This window comes from Tupaia chinensis, unplaced genomic scaffold (genome assembly GCF_000334495.1).
Source record: "Tupaia chinensis unplaced genomic scaffold, TupChi_1.0 Scaffold000423_1, whole genome shotgun sequence".
NCBI lineage: Eukaryota > Metazoa > Chordata > Mammalia > Scandentia > Tupaiidae > Tupaia > Tupaia belangeri.
Window position 1 is genome coordinate 7929634 of NW_006159928.1, and position 17930 is coordinate 7947563.

Here is a 17930-nt window from a genome sequence, read left to right on the forward strand (position 1 = left end):
CTCATCCTTGGATTCAACCGTTGCTAATACACTAACAACTCTCACATATCAAACTATAAAGTCAGCCATATGGGACCCAGTTCCTTAACCATCACACCATCTGCTGACCCAGTAGGCAAAAATTTTTAGAACTGACAACCAGAGCATAATTCGTAAGAGAAAAAAATAATAAGTTAGACTTCATTAAAATTAAAAAAACATTTGTACCACAAAAGACTCTAAGAGAATGAAAGGACAATCTACTGACCTGGAGAAAATATCTGCAAATCACATATCCCCAAAGGAATAGTAGCTAATATATAAAGAGTTTTCAGAGTTCAACAGTAAAACAATCCAGTTGGGAAATGAGCAGAAGACATGCACAGACATTTCACCAGAAGATATAAAGATGCAAACAACACATGAAAAGATGGTCAATACCATTAACTACTAGGAAAAAAGCAAATTGAAAGTACAATAATATAGGGCCAGCAGGTGGCATGGTGATTAAGCAGCTGGATTCTCACATGGCCAACTCTTCAGTTCGAGTCCCAGACCTGGTAGCTTAAAAGATCATGCCAGGCACATGGGTGTGCATGCCCAAAATCCTGAGAGGAGAATGGAGTAGAGAGATTGTGGCATGGTTATCCCTCTTGGGGGAGGGGTGATTATAACTATAAATATAACTGGCCATAGTATTATATCACAGTCTTATAAAATGTTACCATTGGGGAAAACTAGGTAAACAGTACATGGAATTATTTCTGTATTATTCCTTACAACTCTGGGTGAATCTGAGATGATCTAGAAATAAAAATTTAACTAAAATTTTAAAATGACAGCTAAATGCCACTGAAGTGGAGCAACCCACAATTCAGAGCAAAGTGTCTCTTGTCCTCAGTGATTGTTGTGGATACTGTGCTACTGGCTCCTTCTGTCTTTCTCAGGTTGGTGTATCTGTTCCGGGCCTTAACACACCCTTTTCTTTCTTCTTCTTCTTTTTTTTTTTTTTTTAAGAATTATTTCTTTAATTTTATTTATTATTATTTTTGAAAAATTTGCTATAGGGCATGTGTGCTCACCAGCAAGAGACAGACTGAGAGAGAGAGAGAAAAGGAAAGTGAGAATCAAGCTGCCAGGTCTGGGACTTGAACAGTGGTCAACCTTTTGGGTTATTGGGCCCACCTTACCTACTGGCCCAATAACACACTTTCTTAAGCTCCCTAAGGGTAGCTAGGGTTGAAAACTGACAGTTTATGAAATAATGAGTATAAATGAGTCATAATCAAGGAAAGGAAGAAATAAAAATAAATAGCAATAAAAATGCTTTATGATTGGATTGCAGCAATTCTGAACGATGTGGTGAAATTACAAGCACACAGGCTAGCAGAGTAATTTCATAAACCATAGGGAAGTGGGTCCCGGGAGGCAAATACCTCAGAGGCGGGGGGGTAGGCAGTTCCTATACAGCAGTTACAGGCAGAGAGGTCTGCCACTTAGCACAGGCACCTCGGGAACACAGAGGAGGCAGCCTCCACCTCCGGTATCTGTTACAACAGGTGCCTGTATGTGCTATGTATGTTGAGGAAAGCCTAAAACACTTATTTGCCAAAAAGCAATTCAATTTTTAAGAGAATTCAGCAAGTAGGTACTATACTTTGAAGAGGATGATTGTCTATCTTCTTGGAAGACAGAGATTGTCCTGTGTGGCTTTGCTGTTCATAACATCCAGGTAAAGTCCATGTTGTTGGTGATGGTGGCATGAAAAGAAATAACATGTTATTAAAAAGTGATCTTTGTCACGTGATGCAAAGTCTTTATTTTTCTGCACAGATATGCCCTTTACTTCTTTTTAAAATTTATTTTATGAGAATAATAACCTTAGAGGGGCTGGTAGGTAGCATGGTGGTTAAGGGCACTGGACTCCCACATGGTCAACTGTGGTTCAAGTCTCGGACCTGGCGGCTTGCTTTTTCACTTTCTCTCTGTCTCTCATTGTGTCCCTTTCTGGTCAAATTTAAATAAATAAATAAGTTCAATAAAATAATTCTTATAAAAAAAAGAAGAAGAATCATAGAAGAAATGGAGTATCCTTTTTACAGAAATTAAGATCCAAGGATAAGTTTAAAATCAAAGGCTCACTAGCTGGGGGTGGGTTGGGTTATGCAGGAGTGGGTGGGGGAATGCATATTATCAGAAGCAGGATACAGCTATCCAAAGTCACAAATTGGGGGCCTAAATTGTGAAATATATGCCATATTCTATCTAACCACGTACATATACATATTTTCAAGCACAGATTTTTTTTTTCTTAAGTCAAGGGTGAAAATTAAAATGACACGCACTTCAATCATTCCATACTAGGCATAGACCTACTATTGTCACACACGTCACCAGTGTTGTTCCCCCCACTCCTATGGGAACCTGTGCCCCCACATCAAAGCCTGGACCCAGCCCTGGTCTGAAACTGAGAAGTGGTCAAATGTCTTGGGTCTCTTCATCAACTGGCTCCCAAATCCCTTCCATACCAGGTCATGTTTCTTCATGCCAGCACTGGCTTTGATGACTCCCAGTCTTCCTTCCTGCTATTCTGTCTTGAACCCACTCTCCATTTGTTAAGATCCTACTCATCCTTCAGAATCCAACTCAAATGTGACCTTGCCTTATAAGTTTCCCAGACTGGGATCAGCAGTTGGTGTAATGGCTATGTCTCTGGACTGTGGTTCAAGTCCCGGACTCGGTGGCTTAAACTCACACCGGGCACGTATGCATGTGTGCCCAAGGTCTCAAGAAGAGAATGGAGGAGAAGGGATTGCAGCATGGCCATCCTCTCTGGGGGGTGATTTCTCACTTTCTGTCTCTCTGTCTCTCTCTGTCTTTCTGGTGAGTACACGCTCCCTATAGCAAAAACCTCTCCAAATAAATAAATAAATAAATAAATACCCCAGACTGAGATCACGGTTTTGGCTTTGGCCCTTACTATTGTCTCTACCAAATCATTCACCCCACTACGTTGTGCAGTCCTGGGGCACAGAACTATGTCTTATTTGTCTTTGTGTACTTGAAGGTCTTGGAGAACTAACACATTGCATGACTCCATTAACATAAGGTGAAGGAGAGGAGGCAGTAAGTGAACGAGAAACCAGATGGGTCCCACCATGATCACAGTTGATCAGTTTAGCTTTCAAGCTGAAACTCAAATGCGTATTACTAAAACATATTGTTAAGGGTGTTATTTAACTGGGCAAATTCTATGTTCAAGATTTTGAAGAGTATATGTGCTCCATCCACTCCCTGTACACTCCCCCAACTCTACTCAGGATCCTTGAGTAGTAACAGTCATCGCAAAGTAATATGACTTATATAATGTGGACCTAAACTGTCTTCAGGACCCAAAAGAACGGATGTTTTCAATCAGGTGGCCAAAAGCACAAGGCATCAGGCTCTTACGAGGGTGATTTGGGGACAGGCAAGTTGTGCTGCTGAGTCGTACTCCCAACAGACTACATCCCATGGTGAAGAGCGGGAGAGAGAAAAGGAGTCGGCAAGAGGCAGGCTGCACTGGGGGCTGCAAACTCAGGGCAGGGCAGGTAGAAGAGTGATGCGTGCCCAGCAGGGATGGAGGTAACTGGAGAGAGCAGCACGCTCCCCTGGGGGCACTTCTAACGTAGCCCTGGACTTCAGATCTGGTGCTTTTCAAGAAAAGATAGAATCCAGATTTTTTTTTTTTTTTAATGACATCTGCTGATTTAAAAATGTTGGCCACCACATCAAGCAATGTTAAAACATGGGAGCCTCATGGAGCAGTTCAGTGAGCTGGGTCTCTCCTCTGTGGTTCTGATGGAGAAAGGAGGGTCAGGATGAAGGGAAGAAGGTCATTGCCCCCAAAGGGCCTGGGGATATTGAAGGAATTTTTGGAGTTGATTGTGGTTATTTGAGAGTTCCCTCAGTCTTTTCCAAGAGCTACTAGTCTGAGTCATTGGTCAGTGGTTGTCATCTGGTTTCCCGGACTGGGGAATACTGGAGGGAGGCCTGAGCCGGAGCAGTGAGGGGGTGCTACTAAGGAGAGACCTCAGGGTGTGTGTCAGTCAGCCAGGCCCCCTGGTCCTGATTCTCTGCTCCTCTGTGCACTCACGCTCCTCTCTGAGTTTTGTGACAATGTCAGTGAGAGAAATGAACCCCTGGCTCCTCGGGATGATGGGTGATGTGGACACTGCTCTTGTTTTCCAGGTTAGCTTGCAGAGTTCCATTTCCGCCCTAAGGTGGCCACATTCTTTGTTTTACTTTTATGAATAAAGCCACTCATCTCTACTTTTACCGTGGCTATCTCTTTCCAGAGCCGTGTCTTCTGATTGTAACGGCTTCCTGAAGTTCTCTAAGTTATCCTCTTTGTTTTGTGAATGTAATACCAAACCTAGAAATGGGAAATAAAGAGGGGGAGAGAAAAGGGGAAAAAGAAATGTGAGAATAAGAACTTCATCTTTGGGCAAAGGTAGACTTGTTGCCAAAACTTATAGAAACAGAAATATAAAATAGAGACATTGTAACTAGCAAATGTATTATGCAGATGGCAAGGCCTGGTCTCTGGCATAGGAAAGACTGTGGGAGGGACCAGCAGGTGGCATGATGGCTAAGGCACTGGACACTCTCACACGGCTGACAACGGCTCAAGTCCCAGACCTGGAGGCTTACCTTCTCACTTTCTCTCTCTCTCTGTGTCTCTCTGGTCAAACTAAAATAAATGAATGAATGAATAAAATTAAATAAATACTTATTTTTAAAAAAAATAACAGACTGGGGAGACCAAGAGGTTTTCATTTCCAATATCAGTTGGGTATAATCCCTAATATCCCTTTTAGCTGTTCACTCCTTTGGACTGAGAGAGTTACTGAGCATTTTCTCTTTAGAGTAACACATCTAGAGGGACTGAATCTTTATTTCCCCTTGTTCAACATAATTTAATAGCTTTTATTTATTATTTTGTTTTTGTTTTGTTTTTGCCATAGGGTGCAGGTGCTTACCAGAGAGATACAGTGAAAAATCACTCCCTAGGATAATGGTCACACCACAATTCTTTCTCCTTCATTGTCCTTCTGGAACTCCGGGCATGCATGCACACACTCCCAGCATGATTTTCAAAGCTGCCAGATCTGAGATTCGAATTGTGGTTGGCCATGTGGGAGTCCAGTGCTTTAACCACCACACCACCTGCTGCCCCCCCTATTCAGCAGCTTTAACCAAGTGCCATCGCTGCATTCTAGACTCAACATGTGTGATCTAATTTAATCCTATACAGCACAGTGAGAGACATAAGGAACTGAACAAGGTAACCATCAGGGAAATGTTTGAAAGCCAGCTTTCTGGAAGATGAATTCTCCCTGGTTTGTAGTTTCCTGGTTTCTGTGGAGTAGGTCTCCTAGCTGGGAGTCATAGGATCAGCGTCCCGCTGTGCTCCTTCTGGGCTCACTACCGCTCTTGCGGCCCCCTGGAAAGTTGAGGCAGCAAGGTAAGACAATCATAGAGCTATTTTCTTTGGTTTTCCCTCTCCATTGATTACTCTGTTTTGTTGCTTGATGTCTACTGTTTGAAAACTATTATTTCAAATATTTTTTCAGGCAAGGGAGTAAGTCTGGCTTCTTCCCCTCAATGTTTCTTTAAGTACAAGTCTTCTCCCTTCATTAGTGGTCTCCTTTTTATCAATAACTGAATTCTTATGGAGAATAGGATCTCTTATGTGGCAATTAAGCTGACTTCTCAAGGCCAGTTATAGAGCATTTTAATCACTAAAATTCTGTGACAGTACGTATACACCATACTTTCAAAGATTAAAAATCCCCTCCCATTCTTAATACAAAAATATTTCTTTATCTTTCTAGATAATCCTGAGAATTATTGTGTAAAGTTCTCTGTCCCAATGCCCATATTCCTGACAAATTTTTGCTAACCTTTTTATTATAATGCCATAAAATTTATACATTAATTTTTTTCTTAATGGCAACTTTAGGGTCCAGCAGGTGGCATTGTGGTTAAGGTACAGGATCCCACATGGCTGACTATGGTTTGAGTTCTGGACGTGGTAGCTTGAAAATCATGCTGGGTGCGTGTGTTTGTTTACTGAAAATTCCAAAAGGAGAATGGAGAAGAAAGGATTGTAAGATAAGGGTTTGTTACTTTTCCTCTCTCTGTTTCTCTGTCTCTCTGGTGAGGGCACATCCCCTATGGCAAAAACCTTTGAAAAAAAATGACAGCTTCCTATCTGAAAACATGAATGTTTCTATTTATTTAACTTCTAGGTTACACACATTACTATTGTTTTCTTAGATTTTATTTCTTTGTGTATTTTGTAGTGAATAATGTTAGTTTATTTAGGTTAATGAAGTATAATCGATTTTGTGCCTATTTGCTTTGCAGAGACCTTTAATAAAATAAAAGTTGTTTAGGTTTTGGAGGAAAACAAGGGATTCTAGACATGCTACTGTATTATCTACAAATAATATATTTCCTCTTTTTTATGTGTATGCTTTTATTTATTTTATATCTGAAATTAATCTGAGTTTTCAAATTAATAATATAGAATATCAGATAGTGAGATATAGTGAAAATCCTAGTTCAGGTTCTGCTTTTAAAAATCTGACTATTGGTAGGGACCAGCAGTTGGCGTAATGGCTATGTTGCTGGACTCCCATGTAGTCGACCACAGTTCGTGTCCCGGACCTGTGGCTTAAAACTCACACTGGGCGTGTGTGCGTGCATGCTCAAGATCCCGAGAGGAGAATGGAGGAGAAGGGATTGCGGTATGACCATCCCCCCGGGGGATGATTTCTCACTTTCTATCTCTCTGTCTCTGTCTGCCTTATGAGCGCACGTGCTCTATAGCAAAAAACCTTCCCCCCCCCCAAAAAAAAGAGTAAAAATCTGATTATTGGGGCCAGCAGGTGGTTGAGGCACTGGACTCCCACATGGCCAACCACGGTTTGAGTCCCATATCTGGTAGTTTGCTTTCTCTTTCTCTCTCTCTCTCTCCCTCTCTCTCTTTCTGGTGAGCATATGTACCCTACAGCAAATTAAAAGATAATAATAAATAAAATTAAATAAATAATTTAAAAAGTACATTTAAAAAAACTGACTAAATAAGTAACAAATATTGAAGCAGAATATTTTAGAATTAGGAGTATTTACTTAATTGAAATGAATAATACATGACTTACCTGTGACTATTTTGGGAAGGAAGAAATGTTTTTTGGTCAACTGTGCTCTTTTTAGTGCTTGCTGGATTTGCCAATGTTTTGGAGACAATTTCAGCAGAAAAAAACCATATTTCATGTACTGCTTAAGGAGGAATTCTGTTTTTGCTATTTCACTACTCCAAAGAAACAAAAATATGATTAAGTATATATCTGTGTGAAAGCATGTTCGTTAAAAGTATTTTTTAAATTTTATTCTCTTTACTATGTATTTGAATAATCATCTTCTTATCAAAAATTGTAAATACAGCCCCCAAAAATGGGTTCTTGGGGCTGGTAAGCAGCATGGTGGTTAAAGACACTGGACTCCCACGTGGCTGACCACGGTTCGAGTTCTGGACCTGGTGACTTGCTTTCTTGCTTTCCTTCTCTCTCTTTCTCTGTTTGATCAAACTGAAAAATAATAGTGGTAATAAATAATGTTACTAAAATAATTCTTTTAAAAAATGTGGGCTCTGATACGAGACAGGAAGGAACTCATCTGAATAAAACAGGCCCAAGTATATTCACACATAAAATAGGCTGATAATAGCTTTATTTATTCTGTGAGAAATGCAAATTAAGTTTAGACATAGGGAGGAATTAGTAGCAAAAGACAGTACTTATGTAAGGGAATAAAGGACGCTAACACTTGGCGAGCTCCTCCTTTGTACTGAGTGCTGCGCAGGACACACTACGACATAATTTTGTCCTCAGTACAGCAGTGTAAGATGGGTATTATTGGGCCTGATGGTGGCACAGAGGTGATGCGATGCGCTGAGAGATGTTTGAACATGCTGTGCTCATTATCCGGGGCTGCCTGAGGCTGGGGCTGGATAGTGCTGTTCAGACCCTGCTGGAGTGCCTTCCTCTCTTTGTGTTTCTCTGACTTAGGGAAGAAACAAATCAACTTTAAAGAAAAAATAATATAGGTATTATGTCCATCTTTTTAAGCTGCTGAGTCCCAGAAAACCACACAGTTGGTCATGTGGGATCTAGCTACTTTAACACCATACTGATTCCAATTCCAATTTTCTTTCTTTTCTTTTTTTTTTTTTAGACAGAAAGATTTCTGCTATGGGGCAAAGAGACAAAGAGATATCACCTTCTAGGAGAGATGGCCATGCCACAAGCCCTTCTCTTCCAGTCTCCTATAGGGATTTTGGGCACACATGCACACATGCCTGGCGTGACTTTCAAGTCGCTGGGTCCAGGACTTGCACTGCGGTTGACTAAGTGGGAGTCCAGTGCCGTAACACTATCTGCTAGTCCCCCAACCCCAGTTTTTAATAGCAATGCTAGGTTCTAGTTAATTTCAGTATAAATATTTTAAAAATTACTGCCAATTATGACTGTAAGGTGATTATAAGATGAATCCCAATTTCAAAGTTACTAAAATGTGGGAAAATGTGTCTCACTTGGCAATAACTTACTGTTCACTTCTGTGTCTACACATTAGAGAAAACCTTCAGCCAGAATCCCCTATATCATCTTGTTACCCACTCAGGGACACTCCTTGATTGACAGGTTACTTACTTTAAAGAATTGTTTATCCCTATGCCATCATCAGCTGAGAAATAGTGTTCCTATTTCAGTCTTGCTAAACACAAACAGGTTTTCATGGGGCATAGAAATCTGATCACAAAAAGATGGTGCCCCTGCCCTCACCTTTTCACTGCCTGCACCTCCATACTTGCTTTCTTTAGCTCTGCTGTAGTTTGTAGTTTATTGAGAGTTTCTTGTGCTGCACTGAAAAAAAAAACAAAAAAGAGGTTTATTTTTATTTTGTTTCATATCGTGTTCTGGGAAACTTCAAAAAATAAAATAAATAACAAAAGAAGGAAAGATAAAAGAAAGGGGAGAAAGGAGGAGTTTGGCCAGAGTGAAGAAACTAACATTTTCAGAGCATCTACCGATCTCTGGTCGTTTTCTCGAAGGAACTCTTCAAAGGCCATTGCATCTTCTTGGAGCTTTTTCTCGGCTTTTGAGAGTTGTCTTTCCTTCATTACGATGTGTTTTTCATATTTTTTAATTGTGTTTCTTTTGGTTGACAGCGCATACTAGGAATATTGAAAACAAATGGAAGACCATTACTCCACAGGCCTAGACAATGTCTACAGTCTCATAATAAAGGAGAAAGTAGCTAGCATAGTAAGTGGTCATTTGTACTAGAAATAACAGTCTGCCCATGAAGGGAGCCTTTCACCTTTATTTCATGAAGAAATTCGATTTGGAGGGAAAGTTAGAAGAGGGACTAATTCCTCTTTCTTTTATGAAGAGACGCAGTGTTGTTCCAGCAGGGCTGTGTCCTCAAAAGCAGAAATTGCTACATTTCCCTCCAGAGAGCAGGGCCGTTTGGTATTGCCCACAGTATACTGCCCCCTAGTATTTTCTGGGCGTTGGGAAGCTGGGCTGTCTGCAGTCACAAAGGCTACCAGTCGCTTCTCCAATAGGAAAGACTATGGAGAAAGCAATTTCAACCCTACCATGCCAGTGACACATCCTCCACGCTAACCCAAGCACGTGGTGTTTAACCTGTTTAGATCCCTGAATATGACTTAGACATCTGTCTTCTGGACTTTTTCGTGAAGAATATAAGAATCTACTTGGGTTTTTAATGCCATGCATGGAAAAATGAATTAAACAAATAAAGCCACCCATGCTATAATACAAATGAATTAAACTATGGAAGTAATTTAAAAAACAAATACAAGACCCTTCAAATTTGTAATAAAAAAAGACTTCACTTATTACTTTTTCTGCCAAGCATTTATTGAGTGCCAGGATGACCTTAAGTGGTGCAAATAGAGTGGTGACCAAAATAAACCTAAATTTTTTTCTTTTTTTTTTTTTTTTTTTTAGAGAGAGAGAGAGATTTTTGCTATAGGGCACGTGTACTCATGGGAGACACAGAAAGACAAAGTGAGAACTCACCTCCCAGGGGAGTGGCCATACCACAATACCTTCTCCTCTTGGGATTTAGGGCATGCACGCACTACACCTGGTGTGTTCCAAGTCACCGGGTCTGGTATTCAAACTGTGGTTGGCCATGTGGGAGTCCAGTGCTTTAACCACTATGCCACCCATTGGCCTCAAACCCAATTGCTTTATGGAGTACCCATTCTAGTAGATAGGGATCCTGATTAAAAGGAAACAGGGTGCCCGTGGGCAAGGGCAGAGTTTGCTGTTATGCAGAGAATACTAGAGAGTGTCCCTGATATGGTGAACATTAAACAGAAGGAAGCAGAAAGCCAGCCATGGAGGTATTGAGGGACAAATGCTCCTTTTAGAAGGAAGAGCCTCCAGTGAAACAAGTGAAAGATTTATATGTCCCAGGGGCAGCCAGGTGGCCACCATGGTTGGAGCAGAGTAGAAAGTGGGGAGACAGAGGACTGAAGGCAGAGAAAAGGCTGGGGACCTGACCAAGTCACCAAAAGTCTTCATAAGGGAAGGGGAAGGTCCCATTCCTCTGTGGAGAATAGGTTGACAGTGGGGAAGCAAAAGGCGAAGCCAAAAGCAGTCTTTAGATGTTATAGCAACGGTACACACTTGAGGTCTTGGTGGCTTGGCCTGCAGTGGCAGGTGGACATCGTGAAGAGTAGTCTGACTATGGATGTATTTTGTACAAGGGTATTTGAAAACGTATTTGAAATGAGGACTGTGAGAAGGAGTCAAGTGTAACTCCAATATTTTCGGTCTGAACAACTAGAGAAATGGATGTGCTATTTACTGAGATAGAAAACGTTGCACGAGATGCAGATTTACAGGGAGAGGGAAGAATAGAGCAGGGACAACATGTTGAAAACATCAGGCCTCAAATGCTTACATCTAAATAGAGATGGTAAGAATTACAGTGATTGGCCAGCAGGTGGCATGGTAGTTAAGGTGCTGGACTCCTACATGGCCAACTGTGGTTCCAGTCCTGGACCCAGAGTCTTGAAAATCACACAGGGTTCATGTGCATGTGCATGTGTGCCCCAAATCCCAAAATGAAAATGGAGTAGAAGGGATTGTGGTGTGGCCATCTCCCCTGGGGAGTGATTTCTTAAACTTTCCCTCCCTCTGTCTCTCTTTGTGTCTTTCCCTGAGCACAGGCACCATACGAAAAATCTCAAAAAAAAAAAAAAAAAAGTAATTACAGCTACACTTGTGAGCCTGGAATTGGGGAGAGGAATTTTGAAGTTGATGATGGTGAAATTTAAAGCCATGAGCCTAGAAGACAGCAGATGGAGCACAGGGTGATGACTGAACCCTGGGGAACTCCAACGCTTGGAGAGCGAGGAAAAGAAGAACAAGTGAATAAAACTGTGAAGGAGTGAGCACCAAGGTATGTGGGAGAAAAACCAAGATGGTGGCTCCTGGAAACCAGGTGAAGAAAGGGTGTCAAGGAAGAAGGTGTGGTCAAATGGGCCGGCTGCTGCGGAGAGCTCAAGTAACGGAGAGCTCAAGTAACAGGAAGACTGTGAAATTTGATTCGGAAGCAGGGCGGTCACTGGTGACTTTGCCAGAAGTAGTTTTGGTGGAATCATAAAGACAAAAGCCCAACTAAAGTGAACTTAGAAGAGAATCGCATGAAAAGAAGCAGAGGCAGAAATACAAATAATTCTTTTGAAAAATTTTGTTGTAAAGGAAAATGGATGATTGGGGCAGAAGACCGTGAGGAACATGGAATCTAATGTTTTTTTGTTTGTTTGTTTTTAATTTGCTCTAGGGCACACACACTCACTGGAGAAAGGCAAAGAGAAAGGGGGGGGGGAGGAGGGGAGTGAGAAATCATTGCCCAGTGGGGGTGATCACACCGTAGTATCTTCTTCATTTTTCTCTCAGGACTTTGGGCACAAACACACATGCAACCAGCATGGTTCTCAAGCTGCTGGGTCCTGGACTGGAACTGCTCAGTTGGCCATGTGGGATCCAGTGACCTTAACAACCATGCCACTGGCTAGCCATGTTTTTAAAGATGAAATAATAGGGGAACCAGCAGTTAGCGTAATGGCTATGTCGCTGGACTCCCACGTAGTCGACCATGGTTCGTGTCCCGGACCCGGTGGCTTAGAACTCACGCCGGGCGCGTGTGCATGCGTGCCCAAGATCCCAAGAGGAGAATGGAGGAGAAGGGATTGCGGCGTGACCATCCCCCCTGGGGGGTGATTTCTCGCTTTCTGTCTCTATGTCTCTCTCTGTCTGTCTGGCGAGCGCACACGCCCTATAGCGAAAAACCTCTCCAAAAAAAAAAAAGATGAAATAATAGCAGAATTTTGTATGTTGATGGCACTAATCCAGCAGAAAGGGAAATTAATAAGTAGAAAAGGGTAGTTGTTAGACTACTGTCTTTCTGTCTCCGGCTTAACTGAGGTCTAGCTGATGTGTAATGAACTCCACATAGTTAAAGTATACAGCCTGGTAAGTTTTAATTTTATTATTATTATTTTTAAAGTTTTTTGCCACAGGGCACATGCAATTGCCACAGAGAGGGAAAGTGAGAAATGACCTCCTCAAGATAGAGGGCCATGCTGCAATCCCTTCTTCTCTGCTCTCCTCTCAAGATTTTGGGGACGCACACACATGTGGCCAAAGTGTTTTTCAAGTCACCAGGTCCAGGATGCAAACCATGCAGCTGATCATGTGGGATCCAGCTGCCCTATCCTCCACTTGCTTTCCCTAAAAAAAAATGATTTATTTCTATTGTTAAACCACTTCTACATTCTCAGAAAAACCCCAATTGGTCATGATGTATTATATTTTTATGTATTATTGGCTTTGATTTTTAAGTTTTGTTAAGAATGTTTGCATTTATGTTCATGAGAGATCTTTAATTATCTCTTCTTCTAATGCCTTTTTGTGGTTTTGATATAAGGATAAGGTTGGCCTTACAGACTTTTAAGATTTTTATTTACAAGCTCTGAAAGAGACATACAGCTATTCAGTTTATTAATTTCTTCTTCAGTAAGCCTGGAAAGTTTGCACTGTTCAGGGAATCTGTCCATTTCATTTATGTTGTCAAATTTATTGGCATAATGTTGTTAATATTAAATTTATAAAAGGCTAACCTTCATAATACTTTTTAGATTATTTTATTTAACTTTTATTTATCCATTTATTTATTTTATTTTAATTTAACCAGAGAGAGAGATAGAGTGAGAGAGAGAGAGAGAGAGAGAGAGCACAAGAGAGAAAATGAGAAAGCAAGCCTCTAGGTCCGAGACTCAAACTGCAGTCGGCTACATGGGAATCCAGCACTCTTAACCACCACACCACCTGCTGGCCCCAACCTTCATAATATTTTTAAAAAATAAGTATTTCAGGTCCTAATTCTGCCACAAGAAAAAAAAGAAGAAAGTTAAAAGAAAATAAAGATGCCATGATTCCAGTCCAGTTTTTGAAAACTGTGATAAGTTACCCAAAGTTAGCCAAATTGCAAAATTTGAGGACGTAGTTCTCAAGACTGTGTTCACTTTTGATACCAGCTGCAGGTTCAAGAGGTTCCCCTACATGCTCTCAGTTTTGATAATTTGCTAGAAGGACTCACCAAACTTAACAAAAACTATTATACTCATGGGTATATTTCATCGCAAGGAATTTTTACAGATTCAAGTCAGCCACAGGAAGCAATACATAAAGTAGGATCTAGGGGGCATTAAAATGCAAAATGTGAAAATTAGACATCCTCTAATTTTCGTGAGGGATTCCAGGAAACATGGAACCTTGTCCGAAATACTGAAATGTAAGCTGTCTGAGGCCAGAGGCTTCATTTTGTTCACTGCTTAGCACATAGTAAGCAATCAATAAGTACTTTTCAAATGAATGAACACACAAATGAACCAGTCTGTTCAGCCAATCTGTTTGGGACAAATACATAATGGAAAATAAAATGTCAAAGCAAATATTTGGCAATGTTATGCAAGAAGTCTTCTATTTTGGTGCACGAGAGAAAGAAATTATTTTTACTACCTCAAGCAGAAACCTTTCTCTCTGGTCACTAATAAATTCATAAACAGTCCTGTTTGCGTCTGCACCTGTAAAGAAAATTGAAATAGACTTAGGTTTAGTTCATGACTGAAGAAATCATATAAACTGTGTAACTAAATTATTGCATACAGTATGTATTGGAATTTTGGGGAGGGAATCTAGACCACTAAAAAACTAAATAGTAACCTATATTAATTTTGCATGCATAAAATTCCAGGAACTTTATTAGAGATGTAAAATACATCATTTAAACCTAACAACCACCCAAATAAGGTTCTTATTACTAACCCTCATCCTGTCTGTGAGATTCTGAAGCCTAGAGATGTCAAAATTCTTGTCTGAGATCATATCCCCTTCTCCGTCATGTGTACATCTCTTAGGACTGTGCTATGCTCTGTTAAACTGAATTGTTTTAAATCTAGATATAAAACTGAAGTCCTCAGGAAAATGTTTTTGGGGATCACATACCAAATTTATGACACAAAAGAAAAATATGGCAACTAGTTTTACCATCTAGCAATAGAAAATACTGTAATTTTCCTTTTAAGGTTTCTTCATCCTGAAAAATTATTATAGAAATACTACATTCCAATCATGTTTGCCTTGTGAAAAACCAACAAAATGTAGTACAGAATAAAGTCTCTCAGTAAAATATAAATAGAAGTACAGTAATAATTCCTAAATAACCAATGAGCTTGTGTTATACTAGGAGACCCATAGTCTTTTTGGGGTCATGTGATATTTTGAATACAGTTTGTCCTCCGAAGGTTCATGTGTAGGAATTTAGTCCCTAACATAATGGCATTGAGAGGTGGTGAGACTTTTAAGAGCTGATGCTGAGTGGGCATTGATTGGATCACAGAGGCATTCCACCCTCACAAGTAGATTGATGATGTCTCCTGAGACCAGGTAAGTTCTAATTCTTGTGAGAAGGGGTTAGTTTCCCTGGGAGCAGGTTGTTATAAAAGGAAGATGGCTGCCCCCAGGTAACTCTCTTAGCACGTATCTGTCATCTCTACTTCTGGTGGCCATGTTGTAGCTGTAGTGTAGTTGGCCGGATGCCAGCCCCATGCCTTTGGGCCAGTCACCACAGTCATACATCAACTAAACGTCTCTCTTTTTATTTTTTTATTTTTTATAAATCATCCAGTCTCAGATATTTCTGTTAGCACCATAATAGTGGACTGAGACAGGGCAGGATATGTTCAGCCTCTACTTACAGGTTTCAGGAATATGAGTAATTTCCTTACCCTCTCTATGTCTTAGTCACTTTATCTATAAAATGAGGATACTAACTGTGGTAGATTATATTATCGTTCCCAAATATTTTCTGCCTCTCTCTGTGAGAGAATCCCGGCCCCCCATGTTGGTATCAGGATTGGCACTCAGGTGACTGAGTTACAGAATGAAAGTGGACATAATCTATATTGCTATCAGGCCCCTTGCTGCAATTCCAGCAACATCCCAGGTGGGGACTATTGTTCAGCAAAAGACCCAGTGAAAAGCACCAAAGTTGAAAAGTGAATGAGAATTACATATTTATTATTAGAAGGCACTGAGAGTTAGGAGTGCCTTACTACCAAAGCCTACATCAGCCTAAGTAGACATGGTGCTTTATAACAGTGTTGTGAGAAGGAAATTAAGCGATACATTATAAAACACACAGTGACTTAATATTGGGTCATCGGAAAAGTCACAATGCATTTCTGCATAGAAAATCATAGAAAAAATATGTCATGGCTTTTCTAACGACCCAGTAATTGTTAGCTTTTATTATGTAAACATTGGAAAAAGTAACCATTTACATTTTCAAGGTCAATAGTAGTGGTAACTGGTTACTATAGTCACTAATAAATATTACTTGGGCTGTAACAAACAACGAGCTTTGGAGTCAGGTCTTGGTTTGAATTCTGCATTCACTTAGAAACTTTGGATAAATCAACTTTTTTGAGTCATTTCATCCAGTGCAAAGAGGAGGCAGAAATATCTGTTTTGTTGAGAATTAAATAAAATACATATGAAAGTAAACGGCAATTAGGACAATCATATTTTTTCTTTATTAATGATAGAGCACATCATTAGTATTAGTGGTACTGACATTAATGATAGAGCACATGCATGAGAGAGAGAGGCGGATGCCCTCCACCGTCTGGAAATGCCGCGATTTCCTCCCTCCAGTCCTCCAGCCTGTCAGATCCTGGGCACGCATTTGTGTGTCTGGTGTGTTACAGGCTGGGTGGCCTGGAGACTGGAGTTTAGCTTCTCTCGAGCAGCACACCATGCTGAGCCAGGGAGTTGGCTCCAATGAACTGTTTTTATTTGTTTGTTTTTAGGTTTGTGCCATCGAGTGCATGTACACGCCAGAGAGAGAAAGAAACAGTGAGAGGGAAAGTGAGAGATCACCCCCCAGGGGAGATGGTATGCCATAATCCCTTCTCTTCCATTTCCTCCTGGGATTTTGGACACTCACACACACATACCTAGCATGATTTTCAAGCTGCAGGTCTGGGACTTGAACCATGGTCAATCATGTGGGAGTCCATCACCTTAACCACCATGCCACCTGCTGACCTTGATTAACTGTTAATTCTTTTTTTTTTTTTAAGAGGTTTTTGCTATAGGGTGTGTGTGCTTGCCAGACAGATAGAGAGAGACAGAGAGACAGAAAGTGAGAAATCACCCCCCGAGAGGATGGCCACGCCGCAATCCCTTCTCCTCCATTCTCCTCTTGGGATCTTGGGCACACATGCACACACACCCGGCGTGAGTTTTAAGCCACCGGGTCCAGGATTCAAACCGCGGTCAACTACGTGGGAATCCAGCGGCATAGCCATTATGCTAACTGCTGGTTCCTTAATTCTTTTTTTTTTTAACCTTATTTTTATATGATCAGTTATTTAATTAGATTCTTGGCAAAAAAATTTAAAACACCAATATGTGAAGATAAACTCCATTTGTAAGGGCAAACATGGATTGCAGGTAGCCCTGGAGCTGAGGAACGGCTTTAATTTTTGATCAACAGCTTTCTGATCAATCTTGCGCTGCTCTGAAATCTCATATCGCTCCACTGTGTTGAAGATCTCACCTTCCTGGTGTCTGGGCTTCTACAGTCTCCTTTTCTTGAAGCAAGCATTGGTAAGGTGCTTTGAGATTTTTACTTTGCTAATATCTACTTTCATGGAGGTGGCAATGACAAATTTCTGGTGTGTTCTACGCAGTGGAACTCGATTGAGAACCAGAGGTCCAGTTACAAGTAGCAAGCCACTGCTCAGCTGCTTCAGGAAAACCACTCTCTTGCCTCTGTGGCGTCCAGTGAGGATGATCAGAATGGTCCCAGGAGTGATGCTAGCTCATGGCTTTCTCACATGCTGACAGAAGGGTTTCTACCGTGGCTCAACAACTTTCGAGACACATCTTCAGTAGGATAATACCTAGGCATTTTGCGCAGTTTAAACACCCGGGTACCACCATTCTTGTTTCCACCAACTGGTTTTGTGACAGTCACAAGAACCTTCTCCTTGTTTTTCTTTTCAATCCTAGATTTAGTGGCTGAGTATTTCCTCTTGTACATGGCCTTCCTGGAATACATGGCAGATCGGGAGTATCTGCTGATGCCCTGGACTAGGGCGGGGTTTTGGCTGCTATGGGGCTTCCCATTCTTCGGCTTTTAAGCCTTGGGGTCACCTTTTGAACCTTGCCACTGACATCAGCCTTCTTGGCTTCAGGGTTCTTCTCCTTAGTTAGTATCTTGCTTCATAG

General features: G+C 40.9%; 1 protein-coding gene across 2 annotated transcripts in view; it reads right to left on the reverse strand.

Annotated features, from left to right (window-relative positions):
* The window catches only part of CCDC38 (coiled-coil domain containing 38), a 53922-nt gene that overhangs the window by 21061 nt on the left and 14931 nt on the right, over positions 1 to 17930 (reverse strand). For both annotated transcript variants that reach the window (XM_027774355.1, XM_006154877.3), the window contains exons 5-10: positions 14154 to 14218; positions 9099 to 9262; positions 8871 to 8951; positions 7188 to 7339; positions 4298 to 4393; positions 1637 to 1694 (exon numbers count right to left, since the gene is read on the reverse strand). In XM_027774355.1, the coding sequence (XP_027630156.1) occupies positions 1637 to 1694; positions 4298 to 4393; positions 7188 to 7339; positions 8871 to 8951; positions 9099 to 9262; positions 14154 to 14218 (616 nt within the window). The remainder of the gene's footprint in view (positions 1 to 1636; positions 1695 to 4297; positions 4394 to 7187; positions 7340 to 8870; positions 8952 to 9098; positions 9263 to 14153; positions 14219 to 17930) is intronic.